This window comes from Mus caroli, unplaced genomic scaffold, assembly GCF_978045245.1.
Source record: "Mus caroli unplaced genomic scaffold, Mus_caroli_1 scaffold_3, whole genome shotgun sequence".
NCBI lineage: Eukaryota > Metazoa > Chordata > Mammalia > Rodentia > Muridae > Mus > Mus caroli.
Genome location: NW_028227258.1, coordinates 28,514,549 through 28,532,108, shown reverse-complemented (window position 1 = coordinate 28,532,108; position 17,560 = coordinate 28,514,549). Strand labels below are relative to the sequence as shown.

The window sequence follows — 17,560 nt, the reverse complement described above, 5'->3', positions numbered from 1 at the left end:
AAACTTAATAGTTGCATGAAAATGTGAACGGGCCCCGGCATTCAATCTGCTGGGCAGATCTGGCTCCAGACGAAAGTGCAGCAGATACATAGAGAAAAAGCCTTGAAGCGTGGAACCACTGTCTGTTAACACGCTCGGGCTTCTACAGGGAGAGTCAAATGAGAGGACCAGAATCGCTAGTTCTAGGTGATGATGGAGCGCCGTGCTCACCAGTTTCCAAGCAGAAAACAGTTGCCCGAACAAGGATGTGGGTGTAGCATCCGTCAGTCTGAGGTAGTGTTTAGTCAATTAAAAAAGAAATGGGGTGTCCATCTTTTAAATTGAATAAGTATTTAAAATTCGTAGCATCTAATATTTCTGTACTTGAAGGTATAAAACGCAGCCCTCTCTCATTATGGGCAAATGTGTGAACTGTTCACTGAGCTCTGCTTGGACACTTGGGCAGCCTGAGTCCCTATTTCTCTCACACTAGAACATGGGGCCCTCTTAGATGGGCGAGGTGTCTAGGTGAAGACTTTCTCTGGCTAGCCATCTGTTTGTTGTTGTTGTTGTTGTTGTTGTTGTTCTTTGTTTGAAAGGAAATTTGCTGAAATACAGTGGATTATGTGAATGATAAGAGTAGCATGGTGTTTCTGATAGCTAGGTGAGTCTGTGGAAATCCTAAGGAGTCCTAGATAAAACAATCAATTCATGTGGCAGGGACTCCACGTTCTGTCCCTTAGGTAGCCAGTCTCACTTCGAACAAGTATCAGTCCTTTTGGGTGTTTAGTGCTGGTTTTAGAGACTGAGGTTTGGATTAGAATGTGGTAGAAACTGGCTGTGTCTGCATTTAAAATTAAAAAAAAATATGTATATGGGTGTTTTGTCTGCAACCCTGTCTGTGCACCATGTGTGTGCCTCGTGCCTGCAGAGACCAGAAGGCGGCATCGGATCCCCTGAAACTGTAGCTACAGATGGCTGTGAGCGGCCATGTGGATGCTGGGGATTGAATCCAGATCCCGTGGAAGAGCAGCCAGGGCTCTGAGCCACCGAGCTGGCTCTCCAGCCCTGTGTCTGCACTTTTAAGGTTCACTTTGTACTTCTGTTAAGTAGTTGCCTCGGCTCTACACAGACTTCGTAGGGCTCACCTCCACGGAGCAGGTGCTTAGTGCTCCCCTGGAGTCATCCCCATGCTCAGGAGCAGGTGCTTGGTGCTCCCCTGGAGTGCTCCCCCTTGCTCAGGAGCAGGTGCTTGGTGCTCCCCTGGAGTGCTCCCCCTTGCTCAGGAGCAGGTACTTGGTACTCCCCTGGAGTCATCCCCCCGCCCCCGTGCTCAGGAGCAGGTGCTTGGTGCTCCCCTGGAGTGCTCCCCCATGCTCATGGTGTTTGTATTCATTCTAGAAGCATTCACTTCATCTTTTCAGAAGAAAATGGAAGCAAACTCTTTTTTGTTTTTAAAAGATTTATTTATTATTATACGTAAGGACGCTGTTGCTGACTTCAGATACACCAGAAGAGGGCGTCAGATCGCATTACAGCTGGTTGTGAGCCACCTCGTGGTTGCTGGGGTTTGAACTCAGGACCTTCAGAAGAGCAGTCAGTTCTCTTACCCACTGAGCCATCTCTCCAGCAGAAGCAATCTCTTGATCTTTTATTTAGCATTGGTTATCCTCCAGAAGAAATGTATACCATATCGTAAGGCTAAAATCCATTTAAAATATCGTTAGATATGAATCTGCAAAGGGAAGAATTTTGTTGAATGCATGTGATGAAAAATTACTTCGGTGGAAAAATAAAAATATTTTCCGTCTTGATTTTGAAAACATAACTATCGCCTCCATGTTGACATTTGAAGGCAGCATATGACTAAACTTGCATCTATGCTGAAGCACAGTGTTGGTGACTGAATTCCTTTCTGACGTCATTTGGAGTCACTTGTGTTATCTCTGCTTCTCCCTAGTCACCTTGGAGACACTCAGCTTTCCCCACAGATCATTTGTGTGTTTGTGGGCTGATGTGGTCTGGTCAGAGGAGCCTTTTAGTTGTAGGAACACTGGCTCCTTTGCAAGATCTTGCTGTGTTCAGGCAAGCAGAGTCAGGTGACTGCAGACACCTTCTCCGTTGTGTTTCTGAAGAGGGCTTGCCCCTGTTTGAGGAAAGAGTACTACTCCAACAGCTTCAGCCATGTGCTTGGAACATCGCAGTGGGCCGGTCATACTGCTATGAGTCATTGATTTTTGGGAGCTGCATCTTGGGTTGCTGGCTGAGGAAACCAGCTAGAAATTAGAAGTACTTATTGTATCAGATGGAGTTGGAAAGACGTTTACTGAGTGCCTTTCTTCTGACCTCTCTAGATTGTTGACAGTTATCCACCAATAAATGGGAGAAGGGGAGAGTTTCAGTAACCCCCCCCCCCAGGTGCCCTCCCCAACCCTTCCACCGTGTAATACAGCAAAGAAATGGCAAAACAAGCAACTGGAGAGTGGCTCTTCCCAGGGTGGGGCTGAGACTGGCTTTGTGGACACCCCACGGCATTTCTTCCCACACGGTGTACTCTGATCTTCCAAGTGCCAAGAGCTCCAAGGCCATGGCAGAGGAGGGAAGCTCTCTGTACGCGCACTGCAAGAGGGCTTGAACAAGTAGGTTTACAGCTGTTCATATCTCATCAAGAGAACTTTTCCAGGCCAAACGCAAGTGCTGACAAGCTTTTTTGTGAAGAACATTATCAGTGCGCTGAAAGATTTTACACAAACTAGAAACCCTTAGAATTATTAATGTTTAACAGAATTTATTTTTGAGAGTAAATTATAACAAGGCATTTGGTAAAGTTTCATAGCTTAGTTTTAATGGGGGAACTCTAAAGGATAATTTTGTAGCTGGAGTTCCAACTCTAACACCTATCAATTGATTTTTTTGGCCTTGGAGAACTGACTTTATTTCTGGCATCATTTTTTAATTAGTCATTAGAAATAGTACCTGCTTTGGAGGTTACTGTGAATTCTGTGAGCGAATGGACTGACGTGAGGAGCTCAAGCCAGACCCTAGCATGTACAGGCACAGGGAACATCACCATCACCATCATTTATTACCGGTGTGCTAAGTGCACTGGAAGGCGTACAGTGGGCATGTGCTAATGTCTCCAGCCTTAGAGCCCTCATTTGTAGAGGGGCAGACAGTGATGGTTTCTCACGCCTTGATAGGCAGGTCTCAGGACAAATGAACAAGTCCATGGGAAGCCTTTAGGGCAGTACGTATCCCTGTAAAGGCTAGCCTCTCAGTTCAGACACCATGCCACCTCATTCTCACAACAGCCCTGGAGAGTGTGTGTCTGGATCTTTTTTAAGTGGTCGGGGAATAGAGGCACCAGGCCGTGTGGTGAGGAAGTCCACTCAAGGCTGTGCATTTAGAATTGGGGCACAGATCGCAGATCCTTAGGTAAAGAATGTTCATATCTTTTCTTCTGTCGCTACAGTAGCAGTAAGAACATCAGGAATAACTGACGTGTAGTGTCCTGCTACCTTCCATCTCCTTTTGGTTTGAAAATGTGTCCCTTATATTTCGTGACTAGTTTACTGACTTCTGTGTCCTTTCTGTGAACTTTACGGTAATTGTCTTTACAGAAGCCTAATGAGTACCTGGCCTTTTATGTAATTGATACTTTCAGCGTTCATTTCTCAGTGGAGGATTTTGGTTCTCTATGTTGCAGCTGCCAAGAATATGTATGGCTTAATGTGACTTTGGGGCCTTGCATATCCAACTGAACATGTCGGGTGTGTTCAGCTGGTTGAGGTGGATCCTGCTGTCCCTCAGGGACAGGGGTTTCTGGACTTTCACAGGCTTGGTAGAGACTGACAACAGGCCATTTACCCTATAATGTGCCCATGGCAGAGAGCAGTTAAATAGTGTACTAGACAAGTGACATGGAAGGATTTAGGGTGTTTCACTGTGCCCACTCCCAGCTCCTACCAACACACCTTTCTCACTGAAAGTCCACATTCAGAGCAGAGTCTACGCTACCTATCTGCCTTTAAAGAAGGATCGTCTACTTTTCCTGCTGTGTGCGATTTCCTTTAGATACATTCTTGAAGTTAGGCATTCTGTATAAACCGCTGACCTGAAGCTTCTCCTCCGCCCCTGGACACTGACACACACACACACACACCGACACACACACTGACACACACCGACACACACACACTGACACACACCGACATACACACACACCGACACATAACATACACACACACACACACACACTGACACACACCGACACACACACACACCCTGACACACATACCGACACACCCCGACACACTCCGACACACACACACACACACACACACACACACACACACACATACTCACTTTGTTGTGGCTTTATCTATGTGGAGAAGTAGCTTACCTTATGAGTATATGGTTGTGTGTGAAATCCACCAAGTCAAACTAGAGGCAGCTGAATGAGCTGGGCTACCTTGGTTCACTTTTTTCTTTCTTTAATGACTTGATATAGTATTTCTCCTCAGGAAATATAAATAATAACTTTCTACTAGAAAACATGGAAGGTCTGGGAGGCTTAGGAAGGTAGCTGGGCAGTTTGTGCCTTACACACATGCTTCCGAGAGATGCTGCTGTGTTCCAGGAGTGGTGCGGTGGGCTGGGCTGGCTGTTGTTTTGGATTTTGTTAGTTCTTCTCCTGTATGTGTAGTCTTTCTTACTTTTGGGTTTATTATAAGAAGGTCAGAGGCCTCCTTGAATATAACCATAGGAGAAGTCAGGTTTTGTCACCTGATTGAAGTGAATTCTGTCGTACCATTGTGGGAGCAGAGTATCTGAGAAAATAGTGCTGTAAGCCACTAATACTGTCTAGATTCTTATACCCCATAGAGATTGCTTAAATTGGTACATCCTGTCTCTATGTGCTCTTTTGGTGTAGATATGTGAATAATAATAATTTTTATTGTTATTATTATTGTTATTTGTCCTGCTGATTAAGGTCTAAGTCTACCATTGCCCAGATAGCCTTCTGAGTTCAGTGCAATATGGAGGACTCCCTTCATTGGCAGGGCTTCCCCCTTTCTGATGTTGTTTGGGGATTTCAACTACCGTTCCTGTCTCTACCTACAGAAAGCCATGGTTAGGATTACAGGTTCAACTTCCTTTCTCCCAATAAAAAACCTGAGATTCCTGGAATGCTTCCCCATGCTAATGAGGCATTTTGGTACCATTAGCCTTCAGCCAATGACATTTGCTCATCCTGGATATTTTGACCTCCATCCCCAAAATTACATAAGCATCGAATCACCCCAAACACAGTAGGTCAGCCTTCCTGCAGCTGGTCCTGGTGCCCTAATACTGCATGGACTCAGAGGGTTTCCAGTTTCCCACCCCACCCCCATCCCTGGGCTCAGGGAGGGTTGTAGGCTTAGATTTTCTAAAACCTACTTTACTTAGGGATTTTGAATGCTTCAGCCTCCCTTCTAACCCACTGAGCAGAGGTAGGGGAAAGGAAGGTTGATATGAAATGGGTGTTGTGGACCTGTGTAGAGTAGTTTCTTTGGGAAATTCCAGTCTTTGTTGTCTGGATACCAGCAGTCCAGTTCAATAACAAACACCAGACAGGAATCAGTAGCGGTGACACGATCCAGTAGAAACAGCAAGGCTCCACCAAATTGGTGAGAGTCAGTAGAAGCGACCAGAATCAGCCGAAATACCACAAGAAGTTCTTTAGTGTGTTTCTCTCTGAAGTGAAAACCAGTGAAGACCAGCAAAGACCAGCAAAGGCCAGCGAAGCGTTGCATGGTGTAGCAATGCAAGAGTGTCCTCTTACTGTCTGTGGGGTTCCATTTAAATTCTTTCTAACCATCCTGTGCACCCTCAAGTGTCTGTTTTTAGCACAACATCACATGCTGTCTTTCAAGACAGCTTCCAGAAAAACATGGTGTGATACAACTGAGTTGTTAAAGACACCAGAACTTTCCACTTCAGAGGGTCACTATTGTTGTTGTTGTTATTTTCTTTTATTGTAGAACCAAATACAGCCAGGCGCCACTTTGAATGATTTGTGCTCTGAGAAATGTGTTCTGAGGCAGTTTTGTGGCTGTAGAGTCACTAGGCTACAGATACTTAAGGCACTGCCATCATATACCAGTCCACCATTAGCTGAGGTGCTATGTGGCATGTCACTATATAAGCAGGGTGGCTCCTTAGAGCTTTGATTCTCTGGCTGGGGAGATGGAAAAGTGCTTGCTACCCAAGCATGAAGATCAAGGCTTAGACCTCCAGCTCTTACGTAAAAAGCCAAGCACAACAGCACAGGCCTGCAATGCCAAGACTCTGGAGGCAGAGACAGAAGGGTCCTGGGTGCTATCTCACAGGCAGTCTAGGCAAAATGGTGAGCTTCCTGCTCAGTGAGAGATCCTATTTCAGAATATAAGGCGGGAGTGATAGAATATACCCAGTGCTCACAGGTGTACACACACACACACACACACACACACACACACACACACGATGAAGAGTGACTGAGGAAGACACTTGATGATGGTTTCCATGTGTACTCTCATACATACATACACACATGAACATGCACACACATACATATGCCCACAAAGAGAATCTGATTCTTCCCTTAATATTTTGGTTTGAATTACTTTGATGATTGCTGCTTTGTGCTGTTAAAAGCCACTTCCTTTAATAGAAGCTAGCTTCCTGATAACACCGATGCTGTACAGTAGGCATCATGCCTTTGCAGGTTGACTTCTTTCATTCGGTCATTTGTATGGGAGCCCCCTCCATCTCTTGCTCTGGATTGATGTGTACTGACACATCACAGGTTCTGTGCCTCTTGTGTGTTTCTCACTGGCCATGGGCATAAGCTCCTGCTCTGCCCTCCTCACCAGTGCGTAGTGCCATCCTGTGCCATGTATTTGGCTGTTCTGGTCGGGATAGTGTGATGCTGACCATCTTCATAGGATTATTTGCCATCAGTGTATTTTCAGGGCTTTCTCTCTAGCTGCTGCTGCTGCTGGTTTGAGGTTTGTTTCCTACCTCTGTCAAGGATGTCAGAGGTTCTATGGGGACTGCATTGGATCTGTAAGTTGCTTTGGAAAGGATGTGCATTTAAACCACCTTCTTTGAACCAATGAACGTAGGTTTTGTTTTTCTTGTGTTTTAAGATTTCTTGCTTATTTTGGAGAACAGTCTTTTGTTTGTTTGTTTTCAAAGACTTTTTCCTAGGCGATGGCTGTATCCTCTTATTCTCTTGAGAGCTTTTTTTATTTTGAATAATGAAGCATTGCTTGGGCACATGTATGAAAAGCCCACAGTTGGTTGTATTTTGTGTGCTAATGACCTGACAGACTTGATGTTAAAGAGTTAAAGTGGTCAAACCTATTTAGAATTCTGTAGAGCACAGTAACATATTAGGAGCAAGCCTTGTAAAGCTCTCCTAGTAGCAGTCTAAGAGGCTATGTGGTATCATGCACACACTTCCACATGCCTGCAAACAAACGCTTCTCTCTGCTCTGTGCTCACACGCACAGTCATGGAGGATGAGCAGGAAGGAAGCCTGGCTCACTGTCATAGGTGGGTACTTGGAACTTTGCATAAGTCCAGACTATTTCATGCGGGATCAAAAAATACTAGTTTTCAATGACTGTGAGAGGAATTTGACTCACTCTAGGATATTAATTTTATGAATAAAATGGTGTTTTAGTGACACTAAGGCTAAAGGTACACGTGGAAAATGGACTTTTCATGGTTGTTTCATGTTTGAAATCTCTGTCGCATTGTATCTGAGATCAGCTCTGTTTACAGTTGCCTGTTGTGACACAGAGTAGATTTAGGAATTCATTCCTTCCCACTAGATAATGGAACATGATATTGACTTCTCGAGCATAGGTGTTACTGGGGAGTAGACCAGTTAATATTAGAGAAGTTGAAGAGGGAATGTGGCCCGAAAGCCCCCTTTCCATCAGAAATGCTTACTTTTCTTGGTCTCTTAAGGCTAACTGCACTGTTGGGTGAAATGTCTAATTTCCCTCTTGTTGCTGTGAAGGACATCGTCCCTGTGGATGCTTCCTATGAAGTGAAAGAGCTGTATGTGCCAGAGAATAAACTTCACTTGGCCAAAACTGATGCAGAAGCCTTACCAGCCCTGAAAATCAATAAAGTAAGTTCTCTTTTGCTTCTTAGAGCAAGCGACTGCGGAGCTGTTAGCATGATGAATGGGGTGGGGGGGAGGCTTAGCCTTGTGTCTGAAGCCAGGGTAGCAGTAGCAGGGTCAGGGTGTTGTGTATATCACAGTTCCCAAGGATGGGCAGTGTGTTTAATGGGGTACAATATTCCCACATTACCGTGACTTTGATTTGCTTTTAGTTACATTTGTTTATTTTGAAATATTAAGGACAAAGAGAATGTGAGATTTGGGAGGCATAAGAGAAAGGATTGTTTCTAAAGCATTAAGAAATGCTAATTCATAATAATTAAAATGAACTTTTACTCTTTTAACATGTTTCTCAATTTCCTGTTCAACACTTGACTCTCCCTTATATGAAGAAAAATGGACAAATTAGGAATGGTTCTGTTGTATATCTCTGCCTAATGGTATCATCGGGTGCCTTTCTTAATTAACAGCCACTGAGCTAAACTAGACAGGATGAGAGAGGAAGCCATTAACTTAGTCTCAAATCTTAGGGAACTTTAAATTGTACAATTTCTACATATATTACAAACATATAAAAAAAAAACAAGGAGAACCCCACATAGGTATAGAATAAGCATACGGAGTAGCAGTTGGCTTTCCTTCAGCCCTTCGATCACAAGAACAAGATTCTAGAATACTTAAGGAAGTGCCCTCTCAGTACTGAGGATGGAGAACTGGACTCAGCCTGGACAAGATTCTTCCATGGTATTGAGGGCTTTGGTAGGCGTCAGTCCTGATGGGTTTTCGTGGTTGGGTCTCAGATGATGAGTGTCAGGGAGAGATGGGATAAAGCAGAGCCTTTCTGGCCGCTGCGGTGGAGGAACGGGAGTCTGTACAGACAAGAGGGAAAGAGAGAGCTATCTGTGGGTGTATTGGATTGTGGACGCCTAATGGAAACTTCTTTCAGTCCAGAAGGTCCCAGATCTGTTCTGTTTACCCACAAGATGAGCTTCCTCACAAGTCCTCTCTGGTCATGGAAGGCTAAGGCTTCAACCTAAGACCTTTGCAGGGGTACAGGCCTTGAGCTCCCCACAGAGGCCAGCGAGGGTGGAGACACGCAATAACCAGTATCATGGGCTTAGGAAAACTAAGTAAGGGGAATTTGCAAAGCTAGGGTTGAGACAAGCAATAACCAGTATCATGGGCTTAGGAAAACTAAAAAGCGGAACTTGCAAGTGGAGAAAGCGTCTCCACAAACAGTTTCTCCTGTGAGTTGAGGCTGTACAATTCCTCATGTCTCCTTGCTCACACTGGCCATCAGGCTTTGCGAATAAATGTGAGACTCCGTTTTACTCCACACAGGCCATGAGAGAAGGCTCAGCCTTCTCTTGTTTGGGAGCCATTGCCGAATGACATATGCGGTTCAAAAGTTCTTGAGTGCTCTGAGGAGATGTACCACAGGCCCCGAGGTTAAAGCAATAATGATCTTTGTAAGGAGAAGGCCCTGGGGAGAGACTTTTGTAAATATTTTGTTTAAAGTAATTTTTGATTTAGGATAGTGACTATCAGCATGGAGTTTTCAGATCTTCACTGTCTACAGTTCTGGGAACTTGGCAGAATTGTAAAATTTCCATTGCCTTGGAAATTAAATGTGATGCAATCTGCATTTGTTTGTTTGTTTGCTTTGAGACAGGCTCTTAGCATACAGCCTGACTGGCCGGAGACTTATGGTATATACCAGGCCACACTTAAAATCACAGAGATCTGCTTACCTCTCCCAAGTTTGCACCCCCAAGCCCATCTAGCAATCTGTGTTGTAACACCCCTCTCATAAGCTGCCTGACACACATTGATGCTTGAGGTCCACTGGTGAGGCTGTCCTGGTAGAAGTGTGTCGGGTGATGTGTTATAAATATGCTAGAGAAAAGCTTGTTCTCCTAGAGTTCTTAGTTTTTCTTCGGTTTGTAGGATCCACAACCATCACTGCTATGCCTGTTTCCATTACTTTCCAGCTGAAATGTATCAGTTTTTACTGCTTGGGTTCATAAATACTGGAAATACATTTTTTTTTACTTACTGTCTAATTTACTAGGTGGATATGCAGTGGGTGCAGGTTTTGGCAGAAGGTTGGGCGACTCCGCTGAACGGCTTCATGAGAGAGAGGGAATACCTGCAGTGCCTTCATTTCGATTGTCTTCTGGACGGTAAGATATTCCACATCTAAAACTGAGTTGTTTGTGCAGGAGGCATGGCATGCTTTAAAGTATTTGTCACGTCTCATAAAGGTAGTCATGGTGTCCCTCTCAGTAGAGCTGTCATGAAGACTAAGCTGTTTTCATTCTGAACACTTTGAGTGAACCGTGGGATCTCATTTCCACTTTCCCTTCCCATGAGAGTTATTCATTGTGGGGGAAGAAGGACAGATAGGTCAGAAAGTGAATCCTGAAAGCACATTGTTTCCCTGTGCCACGCTAGCCTGCCCACTGTGGCGAGCTGCCCCCATCAGGACACACATCCGGAACCATTGCTCTCCGCAGCCTGTGGAGTCAGGGGCTGTTTTGTTTCTGTGTTTGTTTTCTGTAAAGATTAAATATTATGTTGATTGTCCTTCTTGGAGTTAGCTGTTTGACTCAGCCTGGAATTTAATGCAAATTGGCTTATTACTTTTTCATCTTAATTCCTAGTAATGTCATAATTTTTAGGAATTTTATAATTCCTAGTAATTTTGGAAGCGCATACAGATTCATTCATGGCTGGCAATTTTTGTTCAAATATTTTTTGTTCATGATTTTTTACATGTATAATTATTTTAATATATAAATTCAAATAGGAATTTGACAGTACATTTTATCATATGTTATAGTGACTTACATACACACACACAAACACACACACACACACACACACACACACACACACACACACACACACACACAGATGGGTGTGGTGGCATATCACATACCTTTAATCCTAACACAGGCCAAGAAAAGTAGATCTCAGTGAGTTTGAAGTTTGAAGCCAACCTTACATATATAGCCAGTTCCAGGACTTCCAGGGCTCAGTAAAGAGTATCTACATCAAAAGACAAAACCAAACCAAACCAAACAACACCAAAAAAACCGAGAGTAAAACAAAACATACACATCGTCTCAGGATGGGAATGGAGACGGTGCCTTGGGCTCACTGGGAACACAGTTTAGATTGATTGGAGCCACTAATTGCTGCTTTTGTTTCTTGGCCAGTGACAGCTGACATTGGTTTGATTCTGACGGTAATAAGAATGTAATTAAAAAGGGGGAAGGCTGGGTAAGTGGCTCCTTGGTTAAGAGCCTTGCTGTAAAGCAGGAACCTGAGTCCAGATTGCTAACACCTTGTAAAAGCTGGGCGTGGCCCTGTGTACCTGTGAGCCCAGCACCAAGAAGTGGAAAGGCAGATCCTGGGAGCATGGTGGCCAGCCAGCCCTCCTGTAATGCCAGTGTAATGAGAGACTCTGTATCAAGGGAACAAGGTGGAAGGCAGCCATAGAGCATGACACCCAGCATCCACCCCTGGGCTAAGCATACACCTACTCGAATGCACACAGCACACACGTAAGTAAATGAGTAAAGGTAGATATCTTTGTCATGCAGATATACTCAGGGGTACACATAGTTATTTAAATCTTTTTATTAATGAGTTAATTTTCCTTCCAAAGAAATAGAGTTCTTGGTCTAATTCATTTAATGGGATGTACAGATTATTTTTGATAGTGATAGCCACCTTCCTTCGTAAATTGTTTCTTTTTGTTTTGTTTTTCGAGACAGGGTTTCTCTGTATAGCCCTGACTGTCCTGGAACTCACTTTGAAGACCAGGCTGGTCACAAACTCAGAAATCCACCTGCCTCATAAATTGTTTCTTTTACATTTATAATTCCATATTAATTTTTTTTTCTCAAGGACAGTTAGATGACTTGTAAGAATTAGTATGTGATATAGTGTTAGTTCCTTTTTTTCCTTTTTTATTTAATATTTTCTTTATTTACATTTCAAATGTTATCTCCTTCCCCATTTCCCACCCTCCTGGAAACCCCCTATCACATCCTCCCTCCCCCTGCTTCTATGAGGGTGTTCCTCCTCCCACCTCCCCACCCTTGACTCCCCTACACTGGGGCATCTATCAAGCCTTCATAGGACCAAGGACCTCTACTCCCATTGGTGCATGACAAGGCCATCCTCTGCTATATATGCAGCTGGAGCCATGTGTACTCCTTTGTTGATGGCTTAGTGCCTGGGAGCTCTGGGGGGTCTGGTTGGTTGGTATTTTGTTCTTCCTATGGGATGGCAAACCCTTTCAACTCCTTCATTCCTTTCTCTAACTTCTCTATTGGGGTCTCTGCGCTCAGTCCAATGGTTGGCTGCTAACATCTGTCTCTGTATTTGTAAGGCTCTGGCAGGGCCTCTCAGGAGTCAGCCATATCAGGCTCCTTTCAGCATGCACTTCTTGACATCCACAATAGTGTCTGGGTATGGTAACTGTATATGGGATAAATCCCCAGGTGGGACAGTCTTTGGGTGGCCTTTCCTTTAGTCTCTGCTCTACACTTTGTCTCCATATTTGCTCCTGTGAGTATTTTGTTTTCCTTCTAAGGACAGAAGCACCCACACTTTGGTCTTCCTTCTTCTCGAGCTTCATGTGGTCTGCGAATTGTATCCTGGTTATTTGGATCTTTTGGGCTAATATCCACTTATCAGTGAGTGTATACCATGGGTGTTCTTTTGCGATTGGATTACCTCACTCTATTCATTTGCCTAAGAATTTCATTAATTCATTGATTTTAATAGCTGAGTAGTATTCCATTGTGTAAATGTACCACATTTTCCGTATCCATTCCTCTATTGAGGGACATCTGGGTTCTTTCCAGCCTCTGGCTATTATAAATAAGGCTGCTATGAACATAGTGGAGCATGTGTCCTTATTACAAGTTGGAGCATCTTCTGGATATATGCCCAGGAGTGGTATAGCTGGGTCCTCAGGTGGTACTATGTCCAATTTTCTGAGGAACTGCCAAACTGATTTCCAGAGTGGTTGTACCAGCTTGTAATCCCACCAGCAATGGAGGAATGTTCCTCTTTCTCCACATCCTCGCCAGCATCTGCTATCATCTGAGTTTTTATCTTAGCCATTCTGACTGGTGTGAGGTGGAATCTCAGGGTTGTTTTGATTTGCATTTCCCTGATGACTAAGGATGTTTCTTGCGCACACCAGCAAGAATGATGCTGCAACAGGATCCTTCTGCGCACGTTTATTGGGAGAGCTTGATTGTAGAGGCGAAGAGACCCCAAGCCCAGAACTGGTGCTGCTTATATAGGCCTAGGAGAGGCATGTCTCACACCCGGATTGGTTGTGCTTGGGTTATGCTTACCGCCTCATTTGCATGCCTACATCTGGTTGGTTAACTTGTCTCTCATCTGATTGGTTAACTTGTCTCTCATCTGATTGGTTAATTTTGGTTAATTCTCAAAACCTCATCTTGGCAAAAGAACTTTCCTGCCTATGTATGCGTGGTGGCCAGCGGAAGCCAGCGCCACCCTGCAACGGCACATGTGGCTTCCCACAGATGTTGAACATTTCTTTAGGTGCTTCTTGTCCATTCGATATTCCTCAGTTGAAAATTCTTTGTTTAGCTCTGTACCCCATTTTTAAATGGGTTCTTTTTGTTGTTGTTTTTTTGACAGCATTTCTCAATGCAGCCCTGTCTGTCCTCCACTTTGTAGACCAGGCTGGCCTTGAACTCACAGAGATCCATTTGCCTCTGCCTTCCCAGTGCTGGGATTAAAGGCCTGTACCACCACACCCTGGCTTTGCTGTTTTCTTTTATTCTTCCTCCTCTCCATCCTCTCCTCCCCCATTTCCTTCTCCCTCCTCCCCTCCTCTCTCTCCCGTCCTTCATCCCCGCCCCCTCCTCCTTCCTCCCTTTTCCCTTCTCTCTCACCTCCTCCTTTCCTCTTCTTTTCCCTTTTCTTCTTTTTTAACTTTCTAAATAAGTCAGTTGCCCTTGTGCCAGGTACTCAGGTGGTACTTTAACACTTTTTACATTACACAATTAGTAATTAACTGCATTTATATGTTCATTTGTGTGCATCTGTAGTCATTCATGCCACAGACATGTGTTGAGGACGGAAGACAACTGGTGGATGTCAGTTCATTCCTTCTACCATGTGGGTTCCAGGGACTGAGCTCTGCCGGGTTTGGTGGCAAGTGCCCTGAACTGCTGAGCCATGTCACCCATCCGGGGTCCTTTAAAAACAATTGACGTTGTTCTTTGAGGTGTGTCGCTGGAGACAAGGTGACTATACTAAGACCCAGTGAATGAGCTGTGCACGTGTGTATCCTGCAGGAGGCGTCATCAACTTATCAGTGCCTATAGTTCTGACAGCTACGCACGAGGATAAGGAGAGACTGGACGGCTGTACCGCGTTCGCTCTGGTGTATGAGGGCCGCCGCGTGGCCATCCTTCGGAATCCTGAATTTTTTGAGCACCGGAAAGAGGAGCGGTGTGCCAGACAGTGGGGAACAACATGCAAGAACCACCCCTACATCAAGGTCTTGACTCATCTGACAGTAACGTTTGTGTTGTGATCTGGCCATTGCCTGTGTGTTAATTGCTCCTCTGGGTTGTGAATTTTTGCAGAATTGAGACTGGATCTTAGATTAGCGTAATGAGCAGATGGTCTTGTCATTTTGGTTCATGTAAATATTTATTCGGTGACTCTTTGTTGTCTTTTAAAACCCTTGATGCTGGGGATTAAATCCAGAGCCCTTAGCATGCTAAACCTGTGCTTAGCTCTGTGTATATACCAGAATGTTAAAATGTTTACACACAGTTAAAATGCTTACTGTGTTCTCTGTTGGTCTAGTGGTAGGGAAAGATTTTTATTGTTTGTTTGTTTGGTTGGTTGGTTTTGTTTTTTTCCTAGACAGAGTTTTTCTGTGTAGCCCTGGCTGTCATGGAACTCACTCTGTAGATCAGGCTGGCCTTGAACTCACATAGATTCACCGGCCTTTGCCTTCTGAGCACTGAGATTAAAGGCATACACTTCCACTGCCCAGCTGGTAGGGAAAGATAGTAATTGTGTTCTCACAAGGAAAATTCAAAGGCAGGCTGCAGTGGGAGCCCACACAGGGCAGCTTAATATTTTTTATCCTTCAACATGGTATTCTTGTGGAAAGCCAGACACATGCTTCATCTCCCCTAAGTACCTCATTTGTTCACTGAGTGTGGACACGTCAGCAGGGAAGGCAAGTATCTGCCTGTCGTTTAGTGTTTTAAAGTAGACTCTGAGCTTTAGAAGAAATGCAGTGCATTGAGGCATCAACCGACGCAGTGCAGGGAAGGGTGGGTTCAGTGGCATCCTGTAAGTGTGGACCCTGTGGGCTCAGACTTCCAGATGCAGGGCCAGGTGAGTGAGGGCACAGAGAACGTGAGGAATTGTGCTTGAGTTTGTCGGTGAACTTGACAGATTTGCACACACTGGATTGTCAGTGATCATTAGTGGAAAGATGCCCACGGTGGATGCCCACAGGTTTACCCAGCTCTGTCAACCAGCGTCTAGAACAGCGGGGAAAAAATGTTCTTTTTCTTAAAACTGAGAAAGTAGCAATCATTTGATTTTTTTGGTTGCTTTTCAGAAATTCATCCAAACATTATGTCACAAGTATTTTAAGAAATTACAACATCCTATTTCTTCAGTGCCTTTAATTCCCGTGGCATTCTTAAGCCTCGCTTGGTCTTTAAGATGGAGACCAGCTTTCAGAAGCTGTGGTTGGCTTGCATGAGAGTAATGCTCTTATTTCTACTGTAGCCAACGATTTCCTCTTGCTTCCTGCTAGATGGTTCTGGAACAAGGGGATTGGCTGATTGGAGGAGATCTTCAAGTCCTGGACCGGATTTACTGGAATGATGGTCTTGATCAGTACCCGCCTTACCCCGACGGAGCTCAAGCAGAAGTTTAAAGATATGAATGCTGGTAAGATGTGAGCCTGCTCAGCTACTGTGAGAGAGGTTATTTGGAGAGAAAGTTCCAGAAGTTTTTCCTAATACTATCTCAAATGTATATAACTGGATAATGACCACTGGCCTGCGAGGCAATGCAATATATAAAGAAAGGGACAGTCAAGCCTGGCCTCTATAGTCTGTTTCATTTTCATATTCCTTAGAATTCGATTCAACACTTTGCATATGGTTTGGAAGATGGACGTTAATAGTGAATTGGGTGTTTATTATAGAACTCACATGTTAAAGCTAAGTAGCACTGTAGGGGGGACTTTATCAGAACTGCTCCCTCATGCTGGTGGTGTACCTCACAGACCCCATGTGGGAGCGATGCCGCCTTACCGTGTTTAGTCCATTAACCTGTATTGTACATCTTTGTCTGCTCATGTGCCAAGTGCTGAGGTTTCAAAAATAGACACAAGAAGGGGCTTTTTGGGTAAAGCAGGCATTGAGCAGCACCAGGAAGCAGTTGCTTCAAGAGCACTCACCCTGTACTGCTTGCACCGTCTGAGGGTGGGATGAAGTGAATCACTGTGTTCAGAAAGGCCAAGCTGTGTTCTCTGCAGATTTGCACTCACAGCTGCTCCAGGATTTCCTCACAAGCGCCCTACACGGGTGTCGGTAAACGATGTGCTTCACGAGCACCAGATACCTCGTCCCATGCTCTGAAGGTGTGTCATTGAGAAAAGCATTCCCTGTAGATGAGGTTGGACCATTAGAGGCTCCAGTGTTCTGCCGTTGTCACTGCACTCTGTCAGTTCACTGGCAGAGCCCTGAGCCTCAGAACCACTCCTTGATGCTCTCTGTGTGGCACTCTGGGTGTGGCCTGGAAGAGGCAGCTGAATGTGATTGCCAGCTTGGAACCTAGCTGATCACTAATGCACACTAAGAGCCTGCAGCCTCTGTCCTTGGTGATGATAGAGGAGTGGAGGCAGGACAGCCATGAGCCCCGCAGTCATCTTGCTGTGTCGAGTTCTGAGTGTGGGTAGTGTCCTGCCTTACCATTTGGGAGTTTCATAGCTCATTTTCCTCCGAGAGGCTCCGTGACCATGATGAGAGCGCTTATGGGACCGAATGCATAGGGTCCTGTCCTTTCCTTTCCTTTCCTTTCCTTTCCTTTCCTTTCCTTTCCTTTCCTTTCCTTTCCTTTCCTTTCCTTTCCTTTCCTTTCCTTTCCTTTCTTTTTCCCTTTCTTTCCTTTCCTTCCTTTCTTTCCTTCCTTCTTCCTTTCTGTCTGACTGTCTGTCTGTCTGTCTGTCTTTGAAACAAGTTCTCACTGTAGCTCTAGCTAGCCTGGAACTCACTGTGTAGAACAGGCTGGTCTCAAACGCACAGAGATTTGCCTGCCTCTGCCTCCCAAGTGCCACCATGCCTGGTGTAGGGTTTTATTTTAAAAACTGAAATG

General features: G+C 44.7%; 1 protein-coding gene across 1 annotated transcript in view; it reads left to right on the top strand.

Annotated features, from left to right (window-relative positions):
* The window catches only part of Papss1 (3'-phosphoadenosine 5'-phosphosulfate synthase 1), an 85,064-nt gene that overhangs the window by 27,041 nt on the left and 40,463 nt on the right, over positions 1-17,560 (top strand). The window contains 5 exon segments of the mRNA XM_021157472.3: positions 8,036-8,149; positions 10,215-10,326; positions 14,500-14,705; positions 15,993-16,079; positions 16,081-16,129. Coding sequence (XP_021013131.1) covers positions 8,036-8,149; positions 10,215-10,326; positions 14,500-14,705; positions 15,993-16,079; positions 16,081-16,129 — 568 coding nt within the window.